General features: G+C 20.9%; 2 protein-coding genes across 6 annotated transcripts in view; one reads left to right on the top strand and one right to left on the bottom strand.

The window, feature by feature from the left end:
- Window positions 1–17624, bottom strand: part of LOC122508202 (neo-calmodulin-like) — a 154715-nt gene that overhangs the window by 31334 nt on the left and 105757 nt on the right. For all 3 annotated transcript variants that reach the window (XM_043621399.1, XM_043621397.1, XM_043621398.1), the window contains one exon: window positions 1818–2063. In XM_043621399.1, the coding sequence (XP_043477334.1) occupies window positions 1818–2063 (246 nt within the window). The remainder of the gene's footprint in view (window positions 1–1817; window positions 2064–17624) is intronic.
- Window positions 1–17624, top strand: part of LOC122508203 (troponin C-like) — a 63331-nt gene that overhangs the window by 38197 nt on the left and 7510 nt on the right. The window contains exons 2-3 of one of the 3 annotated variants that reach the window (XM_043621402.1): window positions 8104–8170; window positions 14032–14050. The exons of 1 other annotated variant lie outside the window; for it this stretch is intronic. In XM_043621402.1, the coding sequence (XP_043477337.1) occupies window positions 8104–8170; window positions 14032–14050 (86 nt within the window). Of the gene's footprint in view, window positions 1–8103; window positions 8171–13425; window positions 13553–14031; window positions 14051–17624 lie in introns of those variants that run through there. One more of the 3 variants, XM_043621404.1, reaches the window with a different exon arrangement.

The raw sequence follows: 17624 nt of genomic DNA, 5'->3' as shown, positions 1-17624 counted from the left end.
TTGCGTAACATAATGTTTAATAGAAACTGAGATTATTTAATTTGCACATAAAAAGTTTCAACCTAGATTTAAGTTAAAAATTCATTGTTATATTAGATTTAGGAGTACTTTTGTACGAAAGGGCATGTCCCGTTATGTTTCTTAAATAAATAAATAAATAATATAATATAATTATTTTAATACTCAATTCTCTTTATGTTTTATAACAATATTTTTAAAGTTGATTAATTTCAAAAAGGTTTGAATTTGAATGTTTTGAAGAATTTTAATGCCTATGGAAAAATAATAATAATTAAAAATTTAAAATATTTAAAAATGAAATTATTGTTTTCGAATAATTTTACAATTTAAAGATATTCGTAAATAAATTCAACAAAACATTTGTTTCAATAAAATGTTTTCCTTTATTTTCTAAGAATTTAAAAATTTTCAGTTTCATTTTCAATTAAATTTTCTAATTGACAAATATAATTTATAAACATTTTTTTCCTTTATTTGTAAAAAAATCTTTGAATTTTATTAAAACAATTGAAATTAAGAAATAGAATTGATGCAAATTATTTCCTTATGTTTGAGAATTTTCTACAAAAATATTAAGAAACGGGAATATCTAATGTTTTTCTTCCCAAAAGAAAAAAATGAGTTTGTAAACAATATTGTTATTGAGAAATAAAAATTATGCATAAAATGGGTATATTTCCTACTTTTTAATCAAGATTTTTTAACAATTAATTTTCTAGTATTTTTTATAGATAAAAAGGAGAATAAATTTGTATAATAATTTAGATCAGTCAAACGAAATTCGTTATAGAAATAAACAACTAACAAAATATATTTTTTATTTGTTAATTATAATTTTTTTTAAATTTTCTAATTTGTAATATTATTTTATTTTAAATCATCAAAAAATAATTAATTAATAATGTACTAATTGAAAGGAAAAGTCGTTTATGAAAACTACGAACTATTAGTAAGATTTTATTCTCGTCAAAGGAAAGATATTTCGCATTTTTCATAACAATCGTAAATTTACTAATTTTCACCATGTTTTTTTTCTAAATATCCCTTAGAAAAAGTTTTATTTATTAATAGAGTTCCAAAGATAAAGTGAGGTCTTTAGTGATCCACCCGCATTGGTTAAACGACTCATAGCGTCTATTTTTGAAACAGCATCTCTTCTAAAATTGTGGCATTTAACAACATGTCATGGAACTTGTCGCTGAGGCGACAATTATTTTCCTCTGATACAAGAAAAATGGGTTAAAAAATTAAAGAAAAAAAAAAATCGAGTAGAATACCGGAAATAGTCATTTAGTTTTACAACAATTTTTTAATTTCGTCTGTAGAGAATTTACATTTTTCATTTTTATGTCTCACTGGAAAATTTTAATAAAATTCCACGCGGTAAACATTTAATTATTTTCATAAAATAATAAAAATTTCACAAGGATTTCAATTATTTACAAATTTTTTTGAAAAAGTTTAATTGAATTTTTTGAAGTTTTTATTTATGAATAATTTCAAGTTTGAAGTAAAATATTTTTTTATTCGACTCGGACTGGTTATATTTTTGTCAGTAATTGGTCCGTAAAGTCCGTATTTTTAAATACTTTTAGTATTTAAAAGTATTTAGTAGTTTTAAATACTGATTCGAGGTCTGATATTTGTAATTCTTTTTTTAATTTAAAAAAAATTGTAAATTTTTTAATTTTAATTTTTAATTTTAATTTTTTAATTTTAATAAATTTTTTTTTTTTTGTAAATTTTAGTTATAGTTGTTAACAATATAAATTGTAAAATGCATCAGAAAAACTTACCAAATTGATAGTGACGCGAAGATCGTACTGTTGTTTGTGTCCCTTCTTTTTGTTCTTGCCAGTTTTAACAGATGCTGCTTTCGGTGTGACCTTGACCTGACCTTTTTGTGCAGAAGGTTTCTGTGCCGGTTTCGCGGCTCCTTTAGCACCAGGCGCTACCTTTTGTCCCGGTGCCAGAGGAGCTTTTTGTCCCTGTAAGCCCTTTTGGTTAACATGACCTAGACCATCAGCCGGTTTGTTGCGAGCCTGCACAAAGAAACGAGAGAAACGTCAAGTTTCATTCAATACATTCAAAATTAAATAAAAAAAAAAAATAAAAAATTATTTAATGATTTTTTAGCAATTTTTAAAAATACTTTTCTGTAAAATAAAAAATCGCTTGAGTTCAATTTTCGGCACCTTCTTCATTAAAATAATTATTTAATACTAAAAGTAATTCTATAACCTACTTGAAAATATTTTAATCTCCAAATATATAATTATATACTCTCTAAATTTTAATTTGTAAAAATCTTTACTAATTTGAATTAGTGACTGACTTTTTTCTTTTAAATTAGTAAGTTTTACTAAAATTCATTTTTTAGTAAAATTTACTAAAAAATGATTTTCAGTAAAATTTACTAATTCAAAAAAAAATCATTTTTTAGTAAAATTTACTAATTCAAAAGCAAAAAGTCAGTCACTAATTCTAACTGGTAAACATTTTTACTAATTCAAATTTAGAGAGTAGTTAATTTCCCCGTAGAGAATATATTTTTTTCCATCAATCTCAAAAAGAGAATTTAAAAAAAACTCTGGAGAATTCTTATAATATTAAAATTCAAAAAAAGTATGAATTTTCATAATATTAAAAAAATAAAAAATTCTATTCACGCTTTTAGAAAAGAAATACTATTAAAAAATAGCGCCCGTGACATGTCTCGATGATGAATCGATTTTCATATTTTTCTTCTCCTTTCAAACCATCAATCTTACTTATTTATAAAAATTATATATTTATATACTTACAAAAGATATTTTAATTTTTAAATTTTTTCCTTCACAAAGAACAGAGACAATGGGAATAGGAAATTTTTTCTTTTTATAAATAATGTGTTGTTTTCAAAAGAACAATTTATGCAGTGAACGAAAAAAGTTGGCCATTGTCGAAGATTCTTATTTCTTATATATGTGAAAACTTTTTCCCATGAAAAAGAAAAAGAATTCTTTATATACGCATATCCAAAGAATATTCGCTAGAGCGCAATCTTAATGCCTTTCTCGATTTCTGTCTATTCATGGGATTCACATATAAATCAAAAATTTTACATTCATATTTTTCTTTTTTGTGTTGAAAAAAATTTCAAAAATAATTCCAAAAAATAAAAAGAAATAAATTATGGAGCAAATATATAAAAATCAAGTAATTTATTATTTGATTATAATTAATATAATAATTATTTGAATGTTGAAACTAGAAATAAAAAAAATTAACCTAAACATTATAATCAAATTCTTTAAAACGATTCAATTATTTTCAAAAAATACTCGAAATTCAATTTTTTTCAAAAAATATTCGAAATTGAATTATTTTCAATATCTAGTATTTTCATAAAATTATGTATAACAATTCAATTATTTAAAAAAAATTGATAAAATTCATTCGAAATTTAATTATTTTTATAAATAATAAACTTTCCACAGAAATTCAATAAATTTAGAATAGCATTTTCAAAAAAATTCCGAAAAAATCAATTATTCCATAAAATTTTAATACAATATCACAATAATTCAATTACTTTCACTAATAATAATAATTTTTATGAAAATTCAAATTTAAAAAAAAAAATTTGATAAAATTCGAAGCGAGAATTCAATTATTTTCATCAATAATAAAACTTTTTAAAGAATTTCAATTATTTGTAATACTATTTTAAATTAATTAATCGAAAAATTCAATTATTTTCACAAATAAAGTTTTTCACAAGAATTCAATTATTTTCAAAAATAATTCTTTGAAAGAATTCAATTATTAAAGATAAATAACAAAATTATTCTCGAAAATTCAATTATTTTGAGACATTTTAATAAAATTCTTTGTAAAATTCAATGATTTTCATAAATATGACAATATTCTTCAGAAGAATTGAATTATTTTTAAAAGTAATAAATTTCTTCTTGGAATTTCAATTATTTAAAAAAATTCTAATAAAATCGTTCGCAAGAATTCAATTATTGTAAAAAATTTTAATTGAATTCTTTGTAAAATTTAATTATTTTTGAAAACTTTTCGCAATTCAATGATTTTCAATAAATTTACTATTCTCATAAAATTTCCAAATAGAATTCAATTATTTAAAAATTTTTTGTAAAAATCTTCGTAAGAATTCAATTCTTTTTATGAATATTAAAAATTTCTCAGGAATTCTATTATTTAAATTAGAATTTGCATAAAATTAGTCGAAAGAAATCAATTATTTACAATTTTTTATAAAATTCTTCGCAATAATTAAATTATTTATTATAAATATTTAAATTCTTTGATGAATAATAATATTCGTTGCAGGAATTCAATTTATTAGCAGTAGGATAGGAAAGAAGTAAATATTTTTGATGAAAATTAGGAAAAAGTCAGAAAAATTAAAAATAATGGAATAGAATTTTTGTCAGTTTTGTGAAGTTTTTTTGGTCGTCAAGTTTAATTTTTTAATAGCTTTTTTTTTTACTAATTTTTTGTAAAAAAAATAGTAGTTTGAAATCTAGTTTTTGCTATTTTAAAATTAATTATCGAGTGCGAAGTCTGCACTGAAAAAAAAATTATTTGATGCAAATAAATATATCAATTTGATAATAGCAAATTTTATTTTAGAAAAATAATCATTTATTTGAATGAAATAAATTTTTTTTCAGTGCACATATAAGTAGTAAACTCCACTATTGGTGAGACGTCCGTTTATAAAGAATTTTTGACTTTTATATTACAGAATTTTTTTTAAATCTTATATGAATAAAAGAAAAATTTTCATTAAAAACTAGAAATTAATAAATAAATAGAAAAAAAATAAAAATAATAAATAGAAATAAAATAATAGAAATAATAGAATAGAAAAATAGAAACAATAAAAATAATTAGTCATTTAAAAATAATGATGATAAAAATAGAAATTTTCGTGTTTTGAAATCAGAAAATCGGAAAAATTAGATACTGACAGTTATGATAATTATTGTCGTCAGTTTATCAAATGATTTATAAAAGACATTTAATGCGTGGGTGGATTGTTTCGAGCTTAACTTGATCTTCAATCTCATATGAAAATTAAAAGTCAAATATAACCCACCAATCGTATAATTTTCTTAAGAAATTTTTCAAATTCAGTCGTTATAACATCAGTATATTTGCATCAGGATGTTTATCTTCCTGCAAAGTAAAATCGACATGTGTCTATGATTTTCAATTTTATAAACAGGTTTTTTTTTATTAATTATTTACACTATCAATATATACTAAATTTATCATGAAAATATGTTTGTTTTAATTAGTTGCATAATCTTTATTAGTATTGCTATTTTTTATTTTTATTTATTTTTTATTTTTATTTATTTTTTACTTTTATTTATTTTTTTCTTTTATCTACTTTCTTTTATTTTTATTTTTTATTTTATTTACTTTTTTATGTTTTATTTTTTACTTTTATATACTTTTTAAATTTTATTCGTTTACTTCTATTTGCCTTTTTTATATTTAATTTTTTACTTTCATTTACTTTCTTATGTTTTATTCTTTACTTTTATTTACTTTTTTATATTTTATTTGTTTACTTCTATTTACCTTTTTGTAATTTCTTTTTCAAAATTACAAACTTTAATTACATTAAGTTAGCATTGCGCAAATAGTTATAATGATTTTCCAACCGCTACACATATCTCGTAACCCATTAGGGAAAATTTATTTAACCCACTTAAAATACCAAAAAGCTTTTGTAAATTTGATTTCACGTTCCTACAATAATTTTCGTTAGTATAGTGTGGAAAAAAGTATAAAAATACACATATATCGAGTTTCCTAATTTTTAATTGCAAAAGAAAAATTCTTTCGAAATGATAAAAATTACTTTTTTTTTTTAAATAATAATGGAGGAGAAAAATTAATAGAAAATAGAATAGAAAATTTCAATTTTAAATGAATTTAATTAGAAATATAAAAAAAAACTTGAATTTAAAAAAAATGTTAAAAACTAAAATTCTTTTGAAATTAGTTAATTTTTTTAAATATATATTTAATTGATTATTAAAAATAATGGATTTATAGAAGAATTTTAGTTAAAAACACTAAAAAACAAATAGAAAATAGAATAAAAAATAAAATAAAGATAAAGGAAATAAGAATTTTTTGTACGCGTGAAAATTGCAGTATGTATCGACGAAAACAGTTTCTTGATTCTATCATTTTCTGTATATTAGTTGAAAACCAGACGTGAATGTTAAATAAATTATTCTATAAATATTTAAACTTTATTGGAATAATAATTCAGATGGGCATTTGGCGACTCAGTTACAGTGATTGAAATGGACGCGATAATTATAGGCAGTATTGCTCACACCTACCTTTATCTCTCTCTCTCTCTATATGAAAACTATTATTATTCTCTCAAAACCGGAAGTTACCTCATTTTATCTAAACTTAAAACCAATTATAATCTATAGAACGACTTATAGTTTATTAGACACATAATAAATATGCACATCTCTCGAGATTTATTCCTGTTTTTAAATTATATTAAATATGAAAAAATATACATAAAAAAAGAAAAAGAATTTCTTTTTTTATGTAATCAAAATTTTTTATTTTTCCATAAATCAAATATTAATTATTCAATAAATAAAGAATAATGTTTATTGATTTGTTTATTATTTTATTATAGAAAAGTTTTTGAGCGTTAAAATGGTGGTTTGATTGCTCCACTTGAGAACGTCAAGGTCACCACCAGATGGCAGTGAAAATTCCAAGAAGGAAAACTGCCATCTAGCGGTGACCTTGGCGTTCGCAGGTGGAGATTAGCGTCTCTATATTGAATGTCAGGATATTCGTTTGGAAAAAGTACCATTAGTGGTTTATTTAACGAAATAAGTTTCATTAGTAACTTATTAATAAAAAAAGCTAAAATAAATAAATAAAAAGTAGTTAAAAATTAGTTAAATAGTTGTTTAAGGTGAAAAAAAATGTATCAATAGTCGCGTGAGTTTTAACGTTTAGTTATTATTAAATAAATAATTTTAATTAAATTTAAATTGAATTAAAATTATTTATTATTAATTGACTCTTCGATTTATTTCCTTATTGATTGCTAATGTAATTTAATTTGAATAGAAATTAATTAAATTTTTCCAAATGTAAAAAAAATTGTTCTGGAAAAAAAAATTAAATTTGTAATCAAAAACTGCTACTTATGAAGTGTTGTGGGTCATTGTTACGGAGTAAAAATCGTTAATTACAAAAGTTAAGAGTTCAGACATAATAATTTAACTAACGTTTCTGGGATTTCAGCTTGAACAAAATGGAGGTTTCCCCAAGGAGTAGAATATATTGTTCGACCAGTTAAGATTCTCTAGAGATTCGTTGGCATGTTTACCCCTTAACCACGTTCAAGTAATTGGGCGAAAAAAAATGCTGATTTACATCCAATTATGTAGAGTGTACATATCCACTTTAATCAAAATACAATAATTCTTCTTTCGATTATTTTCCATATGTATAATATCATTTATTTTGACCTCAATTTTAACGTAATCTATCGGCCCTCAAGGGGGGGCCTTAAGAAACCCTGAGTCAGTGGCTACGAAATTTTTTTATATAATAGGGAGTGATTTAAAAATTCGAAATTTAGTAAATTAAATAAATTTATTATTAGACTTAAATAAATGAATAATTATTTAATAATAATAATAAATTAGATTTATTTATTTTATTTATTTACTTATTAATTTGTTAATAACTATTATAAATATTGTACCTAATATTATTAATTTTGCGATTATCTATTTATTAATAAATAAAATAATATTTAAAAAAATATTATTCGTAAGTGCGCCGTTAAATTTAATCTAAATGTATATTAAATTAAAAATGCTTCTTCATGAGGGCTGTTGATTTTTTTCTTTTGCCACAAAAAATAATTATAAATTTAATAATAGAGCAGCTGCCCTTAATTCTTTTTGCAATCAAAGCCTTATACAAGAAGTTGCTGGCGCACAAATAAAATAGCGGAAAATTGAGGTCGTGAAATTTTGAATTTCTCATTTCCCACAGGATCGCCAAAGGCTGCAGAAAGGATAACAAGGGCCAGAGCATAAAAGGAGCGAAAGATGTTGGAGAGGTAAATTTCTACTCAAATTTCTATTTGTCTGTTATTTATTTAATGAATTATGTTTACAGTATTATTATTATAATAGCGCACACAAACATATATGACATATTTTGTAAAATAGATATTAAATTTCAAAAATGAAAACTGCATCATCTGTTTCATACGTTGACGATACTTATTTAGCTAGATACAAAGTTAATGTATTTTTTAGTTAAGTTTCTTTAAAAGTTCAATACTCATTATCTGAAATCATTAATTGTTTTATTTTTTTATTTTTAAATTTATTTTATTTTTTACGTGATAAATAAAGTTTTGCACTTTAAAAAAAAATCAATTTAATGAATTGTTAATAAATATTAATACAATAATAAATAAATTACACTGAGAAAAAAATTTATTTGAATTAACTAACCGATTAATTGTCTATTATCTAATAAATATTTAATTGAATCGAATAAATATTTACTTGAGTCAAATAAATATTTACTTGAATCAAATAAATATTTAATTAAATAAATATTTACTTGAATCAAATAATTTGTATTTAAGTCAATTAAATGGTATTTGTTGTTAATTATCAACTACAATTAATTGTTATTATAATTTTTTATTATTTATTGTTACAATTCTTGTTGTTATTTGTTAATTATAATTTGTTATTACTTATTACAATTTTGTTATCGGTTATTTGTTAGTTACAACTTGTTACTATCATTATTACAATTCTGTTATTTGTTAATTACAATTTCTTATTATTTATTATTACAATCTTGTTAATTGTTAATAATAATTTGTTTTTTTTTTGTTTCAATTTTGTAATTTGCTGATTATTATTTGTTATTACAATTTATTATTTGTTAATTATTGTTTGTTATTATTTTTTATTACAATTTGTTATTATTTGTCAATTATTGTTTGTTATTATTTGTTATAACAATTTTATTGAATAAAAAAAGTTGCAATTTGTTAATGTAACTAAATAATGTTAAATAAATTATTGTTAAATAACTAAACTATTAGTTTAAACAATTAGAATTAACAATATATAAATAATAATTATTATTTGTTATTAAATTTATTATTATTGTTACTATTATTATAATTATCATTACTATCATTATTATTATTATTATTATTATTGGTTACAGTGACGTAACACTAAGTAATAATTTTCTTAATAATTAAATAAATTAAAAAAAACATATAAATAAGAGAAAACAATAAAAAATATTTTAAAAAATAAAAAAAAACACAGTTTGTAAATAAATTAGTTTTTTTTTTATTTTCCGAACTTTATAGAGCTGTGTGTGAAATAACGCTTAATAGATCCCTTTCACTGCTTAAACGTATGGAATAAAGAAAATTCCTTTTATAAATGAAAGTAATCACGCAGGATATGAATAATTTCGCACAGAAGAGACTTTTAAAAGCTTTACTTCAGAATGAAGGAATTAAAAATTAAAAAGACTTGAAAAAGTTGTTAATGAAATGCCATTTAAGAGCTCCCCGCATAATCTGATATAAGCACGTATACCACTTAAGTGGTTACCCAGCTGGTTGGGACCTTTGCCAAATTGTTGTATTTAGCTTTTCTGTTATCCTTTGTTAACAATTGAAAATTTCATTCGAAAAGTTTAATCAGTTTCAATTTCTATTAAAGTAAATATTTACTTTCAATTTAGATAAATAATAATTTGTTATTATATATGTGCTAATAACAGAAAATATAGATGTCGTTTTCAAACACCTGGGGCCAAATTTTATTAATCAAACTATATTCAAAATTCCATTTTTCAGCAATTTTTTTTTATTTTAATTTCTATTAGATATTTTGGTAATCGTCTTATTTTGTATTTATTTTTTTTATTTATTATTAGGTATGTTTTTTATTTCATTATATTTATTTATTTTTATTTTGTGTTATTTTGAATATAAAAAAAAATAATAATAGAAAAATGTTTAAAAAAAGTAAAATAAAAAAAATGAAAATAGAAAAAAGTGAAATAAAAAAAATATAAAAAAATAAAAAAGTGAAGTAAAAAACAATAAAAAAATGGAAAATAAAATTAAAAAAATACTTCCTCTATGAGGAAATAATAAAGGAACTAACAAACTAAAATATTAATAAAATACATCATGACTAAAGAAATAATAATGTAGCGAATGAAAAATATTCCAAAAACTCGAGGTTTAGAAAAAGACTTTAACAAAAAGAAGAAGAAAAAACTAAATCTTGCGACAGCTTCTTGACCCAGTGAGGAAAAAGAATTTTGAATATATATCTATACTATGTGCCATGGAAAGCAGCAGTATCATAGCCTGGAAGGTTTTGAAATAGCTGCCTCCCCCACTTTTTAGTTTCACGACTGGTGCGTATACAAATCCAACGCATCTGTCGTTGAAATTCTTAAAAAAAAAAAAAAAAAAAAAAAAAAAAATCTTATACGTAGTGCGTTACTTACATAAGCACAACAACAAACGTATACATGACAGAAGGAGACTAGGTCACTGAAGTGAATTTTTTTTTTTTTTATTTATCCACAAATTTCACTCAATGGCATACCAACAAATTTTACAATTGATTCTTCAAATCATCAACTGATTTAATTGGAATAAAAATATATTTTTTAAAAATTACTGATGCGAGTAGCGGAGTGAGCATTTTGATCGTGAGAAATTGTATCGAACAATTTTTATGCTAGAAAATTTTAAATAAAAATAAATAATTAAAGAAAAATACTAATAATTTCTTAATTTTTAAAATTATTTTTCTTTTTCTTATTTGTTTGTAAAATAAAATAAATTGTAAAAAATTACCTAGTATTTTTTTTTTATTTAAAATTATTTAGTACAAAAATCAGCTCGAATGCAAAAAAAAAAAAAATAATGTGTAGAAAAATTCTGGGAAAATTCAAATAATTTGTAGAGATATTTGTAGAAAAATTTTCTATGCATTTAATTTTTACTATTCCATCGCATCAATAAAAAAAACCTCTCGTAAGGATTTTAATGTTCGATAAAATACGGGAAGTGATTCATTTTGAAGGAATTCAATACAAGAAAATTTTCACGAATAACTTTGAACGATCTTCTTAAATGTTTGATCGTTTATTTATATATATAAAACGTACACATTCGCACGTGTCAATTGATGAAGAATAATTTATTTTTATTTGTTGAGCTATTTTAAATATTACTAAATACATTCTTGACAAGAATACATTTATTTTCAATATTGGAAGTGAATTAAGTGTGAAAATAAATAATTCATAGTTGTGATGTTCTATTATATTTACCATAATCGAAAATAAATTTCTTTTTTATTTTGAGAGATAGAAAAGTAAAGTTTTTACAAGTAGGAAGAAATAACATTTTTTGAGGTAAAAACTGAAATTGGTTTTTTTTATTTTTCAAAAACTAAAATTAACTAAAAACTAAATTAAGTAAGTGTCTAAATAAAAAGCTTTATTTTCACTTCAAAGAATTATAGTTTTTTATTTTTCAAAACAAAAATTAAGTGAATACTAAAAACTAGGTAACCATCTACAAAAAATTTATTTTTAATTCGAAATTTTATTTTTTACTTTTCAAAACTAAAATTAACTGAAAATTAAATTATAACTAATTTTTATTTTTAAATTTATTATTATAATAATTTTTTTAACTATTTTTATTATTTTCCCAGTTCGTTTTTTTTATAATTTAGTTTTTAAAAAGCAAGAGTTAAGTTTTAGAAAAGTAAAAATTAAGATTTTTAAAGAAAGAAAAGTTAATTTTATTGTTAAATTTCAGCTTTGAAGAGTGAAACTTAAAGTTTTTAGAAAGAAGTTTTCTTTTTGAAAATGTAAATTTTAAATGTAAAAATAATTGTAAATTTTGTAAATAATTGTAAATTTTTTTAAATAATGAATAGAGTTTGTTCTAAAAGATAATTGTTGTTTTTAGTTCATTTTAGTTATGATGAGCAAAAAATAAATTTTTTTGAATCAAAAACAATTTTTTAAAAAGTTAAAAGTTAAAAAATTAACTACAGTTAATTTTAGTTTTGAAAAATAAAAAATAAAATTCTTAGAAGTAGAAATAGATACCTAAATAAACTAAAATATATTCATTTATTTAAAAATAAAGTTTTTTAAAATTGTTATTTTTGGTTTTAGTTAATTTTAATTTTTAAAAGTAAAAAATACAATTTTATTGAAGTAAAAATAAAGTTTATTTTGAAAGATAGTTAATTTTAGTTTTGAAAAGTTAACAAAAATATTTTTGAAGTAAAAATACATTCTTTTTAAACAAAACAGTTGTTGTAGTTAATTTTAGTTTTTAAAATTAAAAAAATATTATTTGAAGTAAAAATTAATTTACTTTTAATAAAAAATTGTTAATTTAATTTTCAAAGTTAATTTTAGTTTTGAAAAGCAGGAAAATAACATTTTTTTGAAGTAAAAACTATTTTTCTTAAAAAAGTAAGTTAATTTTGTTTATAGTTAATATTATTTTTGAAAAATGAAAAATATAATTCTTTGAAGTGGAAAAAAACTTTTTTTTTTTAAACAGATATTTTTGTTTTTAGTTTTAATTTTAGTTTTGAAGATTAAACAATAAAATATTTTTGAAGTAAAAATACAATTTTTTTTATACAAACAGTTTATTTACTTTGTCGTTAATGTTAGTTTTGAAAATTAAGAAAGTAATATTTTTTGAAGTAAAAAGTAAAGTTTCTTTGGAAAAAAATTAGTTAATTTAGTTTTCAGTTAATTTTAGTTTTGAAAAATAAAAAAGTATAATTCTTTAAAATTTGAAATAAAAAAAAGCTTTTTTTAAACAGTTATTATTGTTTTTAGTTAATTTTAATTCTGAAAAGTAAAAAATTTATTTTTGAAAAGTGAAAAAAATTGTTTTTAAGTAAAAATATAGTAAAAATTTTTTTTCTTTAAATAGTTGATTTTGTTTGTAGTTAATTTTGTTTGTCTCGAAAATTAAAAAAAATTAATGAAGCAAAAAAAAAAGTTTCTTTTAATAAAAATTAGTTAATTTTATTTTTGAAAAGCAAAAAAAAATATTTTTTGAAATAAAAAAATTTCCTCAAAGTTTAAAAAAATGAAATTTCTTTTAAAAAAACAATGGTTTTAAATAGCAGCTTGCGTGCATTCTTGCAAAAGTTTTTCTTTGTTTTAACCAAAAGAAACACGTAAAGATAAAAGAAGAAGAATGAATCAAACACTTTGCCATTGGTTAAAATTTTCAAGAAGCTGTAGCATTATAGCCGACATTTCTGTAACGTATGTGAGAGTAGGGATGGAAATATTTTCGCTGTGGTTATAAAAGTTATCCTCGTTTCAAAAGCGGTTTAGTGTGAGACATTCAAAGTTAGGCGCCACCCCGGATAAAATGGTTAGTGATACTTATGATTTAGTGGCAGTGTGTGTGTCAATAATTTTATTATCAATACTCCAATAAATCTCCGTGTACAACGTAAAATTTACTTCAATAGTTTTCAAAAAAAATCATTTCAAAAATGATAAAATTGATTTTCTGTTTTTGAAAAATGAATATTTATTCATATTTTAATGTTTCTCTGTCAATTTTTTCAAATTTGTAAAAATTAATTATTAAATACATAAACATTGAAAAATAACCTAAACATTCAAAATTGAACATTTAAATATTAAAAATTAAATATTTAGGTAATTATTAAAAATTAAATATTTGAATATTAAAAATTAAATATTTAAATATTAAAAATTAAATACATAAATATTATAAATTAAATGTATAAATATTAAATAAATTTTCAAAGTTTAAATAAATTTGAATTGAAGTAAAACATTTTAGTTATAATCAATAAAAAATATTTTTTTATTGTGTTTTAGGATGAAGAGCAAGTGCAAAGTGAGTGATGCTGAACATTAGTGCAACTGGAGGAATACTTTTATTTTTGTGCACATGACAAATACGGCTTTTATTAGAATGAACGAAAGAAAAATTGTTTCAAAGTCATTTTAAATCACTAGTTTCGAACTTTTCATTTTTCGTTCCGTTTTGTTTCGTTTAGAAAAAAGTTTTTCTTAACTTAGAGAAATCAATTTCTTAGACTCGTTTATTTCATTAAAAAAATTTTTTCTTTCAAAAAAAAATGTTTTTTCCTTCTTTAACTTTGAATTTTCTAATGCAAAAAATTATTTTCTAATACAAAAAATTATTTTTTAAATTAAAAAAATCAATTCTTAACTAAATGTTTAATTTTAATTATTTTTTCCCTTTTGTAGAGTAATTTCTTAGAAAATAGAATTTTATTTTACAGAATAGATAGAATAGAAAATAGAAAGAAAATTCGAAACTTTTGGCAAATATTGTTATTAAATAAATTTTCTTTGAATAATAAAAAAAATAAAAGTCAAAGCAAATGATATCTTTGAATTAACAAAAAAAAAAAATTCCGTTCGCATATTTTCGAAATTCCCTTTGAAATAAATTTAAACTGAAACAAAATTTGTATCGAAACAAATTATAAACGTTAAGCAAATAATGTTAAACGGAAATTTTCAAATTTGTATCATTTAGAGGGAAATGAGAGATTTTTTTTGCCAATACAAAGAGCGAGAGAAAATAATGAACCAAAATAGGAATATCATTTAGCAAATTCGATCGTGTCAACAAACATAACCGTATTGATATTGCGTCACCATTTACTATCCTATAGATTTGAGATTTAGGTCGCATTCTCGTTTTACATGTTTAGTTTATGTAACACACATCGCGAAATAGTTCCATATAAATGCTTCGCTTCACATATATATTTCTATATACGAGCGCTGCAGTTACCATTACAGAATTTCTGATGGATTTCATATATATTATTATGTATTTGAATTTGAATTTACAGTTCAAATTTTGAAAAAAAAAACTGAAAATATTTAAATATGATTATTTTTAGAACCTTGTTTTTGGTCGAATAGTCGAAATTGATTTAAATATTCATTTATTTAGTAAAGAAATTAATTCTAAGACTCTAAAAAATTGAAAAGTATAAAAATATCGAAAAAGAAAGTAAATTTAGAGTTGAAATAAGTTTGAATCGTTTGAATTAATTGAAACATTTGTGATTCAATATGGAGACGCTATTCGTCCACCTGTGAACGTCAAGGTCACCGCTAGATGGCAGTTCAGTTCCTTCTTGGAATTTTCACTGCCATCTGGTGGTGAACCTTGGCGTTCTCAAGTGGAGAAACTAAAACCATCATTTTATCCCTCAAAAACTTTACTACAATTAAAAAAATATTATACGAACATTTTTTGGCACCTTGTAATAAAAAAAACTTGATGAAAACTTCACCCATTTTAAACCAAAAGTAAAAGAGAAAAAATCTGTAATAAGATTTAAAAAAAGACAGTAAGAAACATTATATAATATCAATAAGACAAAAGAACCAATTTCAATTTCATTTCGCATAATGAAATTGATCATTATTATGAAAATAGTTTGAAATTATTTCTAACAGTTGATAATAAAAAGGAGAAAAAAAAAACAATAAATTGGATGTTCTTTTTGAAAACTTAAAAGTTTTTAACTGACGTTCGAAACTAGTGAATTTTTAATCTATGCGCTACTGAATTGAAATTTTAACAGCTCACGGAGACGAGAGTTCAATAAAGTATATAGTCCGCATGAAATGAATTGAGACTGCACTCAAAGTTCAATATCTGTTAATTTAAAAGCTAAAGCAGAGTTTTTACTTATTTACTTCATTTAATGTCAAATAATTTATTCCGAGTTTAATCTCAAGGGTTTTTCAAATAAATGCGCATAATATATGGATATTAATAATAAATCAATACTAATAATAAATGAATAATAATAATATATGAATAATAATTTTCTTTGTTATATGCTTTTTTCCATAACAAATTTCGATTGACAGATTTAAAAATTATTATGCAAATTATTCTCCTGTTTATCTTTAAAAAATAGTAGAAAATTAATTGTAAAAAAATTTTTGATTAAAAAGTAGAAAATATACCCATTTTATGCATAATTTTTATTTCTCAATAACAATATTGTTTACAAACTCAATTTTCTCTTTTGGGAAGAAAAACCTTAGATATTCCCGTTTCTTAATATTTTTGTGGAAAATTCTCAATTTCCATAAGGAAATAATTTGCATCAATTCTATTTCTTAATTTCAATTGTTTTAATGGAATTCAAAGTTTTTTTTAAAAATAAAGGAAAACAATGTTTATAACTTTTTCAAAAAAATTAATTCTACAGAATTGTTAGTTAAAAGTATGAAAAATTCAGATTTTCAAAGATTTTAATTTGAAACCTTTTCAAAATTCAATTATTTTGAAAAAATTAGGCTATAATGCTTTTAATATTCAATTGTTATTTGAAGTTTTAACTGAAATTAATTTTTAAATCAATTTTTATTAGAAAATTTTACGAGAATTAAATTATTTAAATGCAAAAATATTTACTTTATTGAATAATTGAATGTTTCACAAAATATAATTCTCATAAAAAATTGTATTAAAATTTTTTTAAATAATTGAATTCTTTGGACGAATTTTAATAAATTATTTAAGAATAATTACATTTGTCGAAAAATTTGATTAAAATTGTACTTAAAATAATTTAAATTCTGCGAAGAGTTTTATTATTCACAAAAATAATTGAATTCCAAAAAAGAATTTTATTATTTTTGAGAATTTTTTGAATCCCTGTCAAAAATTTTATTATTTATGAAAATAATGGAATTATTGCGAAGAAATTTTGTAGAAAATTTGTAAAATTTTAAAATTATTATTTATGGAACATAATCAAATGTTTGGGTAGAATTTAATGAAATTTTTTCTTAAGTTGTCAATTAAATTCATTTGAAAAATTTGATTTAAATTGTAGATATTAAAAATCATTGAATTTTATTAAAATTTTTGAAAATAATTGAATTCTGGAAAAGAATTTTATTAAAATGTTTGGAAATATTTGAATTTTTAAAGAATTTTATTAAAATTTTTTTTTATAAATAATTGAATTTTAAAAAAAAATTTTATTAAAATTTTTGAAAATAATTGAATTTTTAAGAAGAATTTTTTTATTCATAAAGATAATAATTCTGATTTTGTCGAGATTTTTTTGTAAATTTTGAACATAATTGAATTTTGTGATAAGAATTTTATTACTTTTGAAAATAATTGAATTTCTGCAATCATTTGTCAATTTCTTAAAAATACAATTTTTTTAGTGTTTTTAACTAAAATTCTTCTATAAATCCATTATTTTTAATAATTAATTAAATATATCTTGACAAACTTAACTAATTTTAGAAGATTTTGAATTATTAAAATTTTTCAAAAATCTAAGTTCATTAAAATTTCTAATTAAATTCATTCAACATTGAAATTTTATAAAATTTCTAATTAAATTCATTCAACATTGAAATTTTATAAAATTTCAAATTGAAACCGT

The sequence above is a fragment of the Leptopilina heterotoma genome, unplaced genomic scaffold (genome assembly GCF_015476425.1).
Source record: "Leptopilina heterotoma isolate Lh14 unplaced genomic scaffold, ASM1547642v1 Lhet_53, whole genome shotgun sequence".
Taxonomy (NCBI): domain Eukaryota; kingdom Metazoa; phylum Arthropoda; class Insecta; order Hymenoptera; family Figitidae; genus Leptopilina; species Leptopilina heterotoma.
The sequence above is the reverse complement of the archived record's forward strand: the minus strand, read 5'-3'. Positions and strand labels throughout refer to the sequence as shown.